Source organism: Nanorana parkeri, unplaced genomic scaffold (assembly GCF_000935625.1).
Source record: "Nanorana parkeri isolate BGI_ZX_2015 unplaced genomic scaffold, ASM93562v1 scaffold962, whole genome shotgun sequence".
Taxonomy (NCBI): domain Eukaryota; kingdom Metazoa; phylum Chordata; class Amphibia; order Anura; family Dicroglossidae; genus Nanorana; species Nanorana parkeri.
The window spans coordinates 625893-631375 of record NW_017307230.1 but is presented as its reverse complement, the minus strand read 5'-3'; the positions used below and the strand labels follow the sequence as shown (position 1 = coordinate 631375).

The following is a 5483-nucleotide window of genomic DNA, read 5'->3' as shown; positions in this document are numbered from 1 at the left end:
ATGTCAGCACCCAACTGAGGAACACAGGGTCATATGTGGGTCAGGAGTACCGTGGGACATTCATGTGCTTCTCCTCTGTACGACGCTCCAGGTTGTGGGTGGGTCCTCGGCATCTGCACTTACATTGCAGGACTGCTGGTCCTGCATTCTATGTGATGACCGCGGAGTGCCTATGACTGACAGAGCGGAGAAGAGGGAGCAGCCATGCAGCTGGAATGAAGCCTGTGGGAGCTTGGAATAAGGTAAGTATAGTACCTGTATTGGTTCCCCCAGATGAAATGAGTATTTGTGGGGGGAGCTTCACTGCAAGGGTCATTTTTATGTTTCCCGAGGTTCAGCCTGAAAAGCAGGTGCGGCAAACGTGTTTGAACTATATGTTAGTTTTATCCTGATTGATTGATTGATTGATTGATTACCATTACCACCAGTGTAAAGCAGTAAGATGCTGGACAGGTGGGGCCTTCGATGCATAGTTTTACTTCTTGTACCGATCCCCGTGTGCTCCTTATATATAGATATTTGGCATTGTGGATCTTCAGATAATCCATGTAGCTTTATACAGAACACACCATGACCTTTTCATCTTCTGTTTATGTTTTATGGAGCAGTTCTCTACAGTCATTACTTTGTACACAATCCACAAGCAGGCCTTCTTGTTCCTTCTATAGGTAAGAAGGTGGCTGCCTCCTTACATGCTCCAGCTGGTGGGCAGATAAGTCTGATTGATGAGAGCGCTGGATGGCTGGTTTTTATCGTTCATTTCTAGGTGAAGATCCAAGAGCTCCAGCTTTGGCCAATAGTCCTCATTCTGGTAGGTGGGAGGAGAAAGCTGCACATAATCTCGGGAGGATGTCTGTCCTTCGTTGGAATGGTTCACCTCGGAGAGGATCTCCAGGCAAGATGGCTGAGGAACGTCCTCATGAGTCTTCTCATAAAACGCTGAGTTGGGCTGGGGTAAGAAGACCAAAAATGTATCAAACACTGCACACCTGACAATGAATCCTCCCTTTTATGCCAAACAGATCAGATATATGCAGAGCCTGATTTACTCTCTCTGCTGCCCCAAGGCCAGGTGTGCCATGATGCCTTTCTACTGTTCTACTGTTCAAAGCCCATTTCGTGTGCACCTTACTGTATAACTGGTAACAAATTGTTGAGTGCGTTTGTCGTTTGTTTTGCTTTACCGATTTGGTGCAGCGACGCATGGGGTTTCTCAGCTGCCAATGAGATGTGCGGGATCCCTTGTGTGTTTCTGTACCTTTAAGGAGGTGGGGCGTCCTCCTGACAGGCCTGCACCCAATTTGATATCTTCTGCCCCATGTGCTCCAAGATGGAGACTCTCATAGTTTAGAGTTAGGACCGCACTATAAGAGGTGCCTTGGCGCGGCAGTGCGGCTTACACATCCTTTGCAGAAGACGTGTATCCAAACCTCTGTCATTGTCCCTAGTGGTGAGACAAGTTGTTTTACATGCTGGTTTGTGAGTGTGCCATGATGCCTTTCTACTGTTCTACTGTTCAAAGCCCATTTCGTGTGCACCTTACTGTATAACTGGTAACAAATTGTTGAGTACGTTTGTCGTTTGTTTTGCTTTCCCCTACCCACTAACCCGCCACAGCCTATGGAGAATGGCAGACCTGCAGGCTGCATACAAATGATCTCTGCGACATCGCCGAGATCACTTGTACAAAACAAGCGGCGGCTTCCCCGCTGTACATTTAGCTCCGCTTGCCGAAAGCAGGGCTAAATGTAGAAAACAACTACCCGCCCACCGCCCGGAACTGCATGTCCTGGGCATCGAGAGATAGGAAGTCCACACCCCTGCTGCCCCAAGGCCGGGTGTGCCGCACCAATAGGGGTATAGAATATGAGATGCATAGCCTCAGTTAATATTAGCATTGTTATATAGGTTAGAATTGATATAGTGTGATTTGCCTAACTATTTTCTCATAGCTAAATCCATGTGTTATCCTATGCTGCCATCTAGTGGCCTTTTGTTGTAACAAACATGTTTTCTGTAATTATTCATCATGTGACGATGTATTTCCCCCTAGTGTACGCCCCTTTCTTCTTCCTGTGTGCAGTACTTCCTGTGTCATGGCCACAGTTAGAAGCCACATGTAACAAGGACACACATATAATCTGCACAGTACGTAGGAAAGGCATCATTTTCTGACCGCACAATACTATAACCGTTCATCTGCTGTTCCTATCATCTGCTGTAACCCTGATGTTAAAGAATAAACACCTCTTTTGAATGAATCGGTATTGACGAGTTCAGCTATCTGACGAGGATTGTCCGCAGTGAGTATATCTGCTTATACAGGACAGGCATAGAGGTCTCAGCAAGGGATATATTTCGCTATCACAACGATCGGAGTCAGAATACCGGGCCTTGGTTGGCCTTGTGGGATATCCGGCCCTGACTGCGGCTGGTGCATAAAAACTAGAGGGAAGAAACATTTTTATCCTGACATGCCAACCAATGTATGACCTTGACATGCCAGCATGTATGATTTCCTTTTCTCCATGTGAGGCACTGGCTGGCAGGATTGTGGACAGTATATACATGTCACCTAGCTTTGGGTGGCGTATACCCTTCAGTTCTAGGTCCACTTCTTACCTTTTAGCCAGAACGTACTAATTAGTCTCTGGCTGCTGTCCACAGGACATTTTATATCTGTGCTGACTGATGCTCAGGGCTCTCTCTTTTTTACTCTCTGCTAGGTGAAAAGGCTGACTGCTGACAGAAAACTAATAAGGCACCGGAGCTGCAGGTTTGTTTTGGGGAACCCACTAGGGGCATTCTGTTGGTCAAGAACGGACTGTCAATACGAGTTGAGCCAGACCTAATTACATCTCCATAGGGTCTGTCAGGGTATCCTCTATCCTCCTGGTGGACCAGTGCAGCAATGTTGTTGTTATATGCAGAGGCGTCCAGGTGACACCCGGCTGTGACATCATCGCACATGCGCGGCCATCTCATTGATGCCTGCCGGCGGCCATCTTGGTGACGGACACCGGCAGAGAGAGGAGGGGACGTTCACCCGGCGGGGTGAGGTATGCGCCGGGTCCCCTCCTCTCTGCTGACACTGTCGGGATCTCGGTCCGTGACCGAGTGCCCGACTTTTCATAGGGGGTGACACCAAAATGACTGTCAGTCATTTTGGTGTCACCCCTCCAATGGTGGCACCCGGGCGTGGGCTGCACCCCCCGCAACCCCCATGTGACGCAACTGGTTATATAGGTATAAGAAACTGTGTTCATGGTATTCCTTACAGGTTTTGTACTGAAATGATATAACTGATAATGATTACTTAAGCCTTGAATTGTGATTACCTGGTACTGCTTCTGAATCTCGGTCAGGAATGTGTCCAGCACACGGTGGAGGTTTGGCACCGGAGGCCACAGCTTGTTCTTCAGTTTACTAAAAGGCAATGGTCAAGCTGAGCTATTACATAATAGTGTATGAGCAACGGGGTCTTGTACCATGTGACAGACATTGATCAATGTAGAAAGTTTGTGGTTTACTATAGGTGATCATTTTTATTGGCTAACTGAAGTTATTAAAGATGCAGCTTTCAGGGCCCACTAGATTCCTTCCTCAGGCTTTACACAATTCTTATGGATCTCTACATTGTATAAAGCCTGAGGAAGGAACAAAAGTGACAGCAAGGCCAGCAAAGTGTAATATTGTCAATGCATGAAGTTTCCTCACCTGAATAAAAATGGCAACTTAAAGCACACACATGTGACGGCCACCATGAGGGAGAGGAGACAGAGAGCGATTGCCAGTATAATCCACTCTGCAAGAAAAAAAAACACCAATCAATAACATATAATACATATAACTAATAACATATAAGGCTGCAAACCTCCCACAGAAGCTGACCTATGACCTGCCTGGGCTCCAGGCTGATCACTGACACTCTGTCTCATCTTCTGCAGAGGAGTAAATTAGTTTTCTTCCATGTAATTCTGACTGCGCTTTTGGTTTTTTACATTTTGAGAGTCTGTTCAGCCCTGAGCTCAGGCAGGACTTTGAACAGCATTACAGTCTAGCACTTCTGCACTGGCAGGGAGAGTCCTACAGGACTTTGAACCTCCCTGCCACTTCTGCACTGGCAGGGAGAGAATGCAAACATATCATGGAAAAAATATCAAACAAATGTGGAAAATATAAGACTATTATAATAACTCAAGAGTAGAAATTGAAATAATTATAACCTTTCACTGGTTCTGTTTAAGGCTCCAGGGATGCCATAGCTATGTACATAATGGCTTTTGACTTCTATCTCACCTGTGCTGGAGGGGATTTTGACGGTCACTCGGGCTGACCAGTCACTCCAGAAGCCTTGGATCTTGTCTGCCCCCGGAGCTGTTCTCAGCTGTAACACATAGCTTGTTCCGGAAACCACAGACAGCGTCTTGTTGCGGACTCCACCTGGAACCTGTAGGGTCTGATAGACAACAAGCATTTCTGACTCCTGTGTCTTTGTTTATGGTGCATCACATTGCACTGTCTCCTGTGTCTGAAGGGATGAGTTCAAAAAGGAATTTGTTCCTCCGCTATGAATATATAAGGGAAGCTCTCAATGGATTCTAGTTACTTCTCAGACGTTAGGTATTTATGCACTACTATTAGCATTTGCAGTGTTGGAGTCACCCTACAATGCTTTGCTCTTTGCTCTGCACATTGCCGACCAGGAAGTTATACACAAACCTGCACTACTTCTAAGGTTTCCTTAATGCACCTTCTTCACTACCTTCTGATACAGCCAATGTGTGACTATTGCCTTCAAAATAGCCCTGGTGGCCATAGAAGTAGACATGGCCCTGGTAGACATAGGGGTAGACATGGCCCTGGTGGACATAGAAGTAGACGCACCCAGTCTTGGGTTAGACCACCATGCTCCCTCTATTGTCTACTGCTGGTATCCATAGAGTCACTCCTCTCATCTGACTTGTTACTACCTTCTTTCTTCAAAACTTGGAGTTCAGCTTTAAGTGAATAGGGCCATCTACCGCCATTTTGGAGACTTTTAACCTGTGACCACAGCTCTTTTTTTTCTTAAATATTGTTTATCACAAGAAAGTCAGATACGGTACCGTCCATGTCTTTTCCCCATCCTGCGAGAATCGGATCTGGTACATCAGGTGTTCCTCCAGCTCCGGCAGAGGGCTCGACCAGCTCAGGGCCAGTATGTTCCCAGGCAGCTGCTGGGCCTGCAGTCTGGGTACCGGCGGGAGCACTGCGTTCACACAGGGTGGTGTCAGTGGTTTTGGTAACAAAGCAAAAATGGCAGCCGCACAAATCAACCTACCACTAGTATTCGGGAACTGTGCGCCTGAGATTGGCAGTACCCCGAATAATACAAAAATTGCTCAACATTCGATCTAGAAAGTGCAGAGGCTTTTGTTGAATACATATATGTGAAGACACAGAGCCATGTCAAGGCATCTCTGCAGAATGTGGACCCTAAC

General features: G+C 46.7%; 1 protein-coding gene across 1 annotated transcript in view; it reads right to left on the bottom strand.

The window, feature by feature from the left end:
- Positions 1-688: 688 nt before the first annotated feature.
- Positions 689-5483, bottom strand: part of MPL (MPL proto-oncogene, thrombopoietin receptor) — a 10589-nt gene continuing 5794 nt past the window's right edge. The window contains exons 7-11 of the mRNA XM_018566604.1: positions 5109-5251; positions 4300-4459; positions 3718-3805; positions 3339-3426; positions 689-949 (exon numbers count right to left, since the gene is read on the bottom strand). Coding sequence (XP_018422106.1) covers positions 689-949; positions 3339-3426; positions 3718-3805; positions 4300-4459; positions 5109-5251 — 740 coding nt within the window. The remainder of the gene's footprint in view (positions 950-3338; positions 3427-3717; positions 3806-4299; positions 4460-5108; positions 5252-5483) is intronic.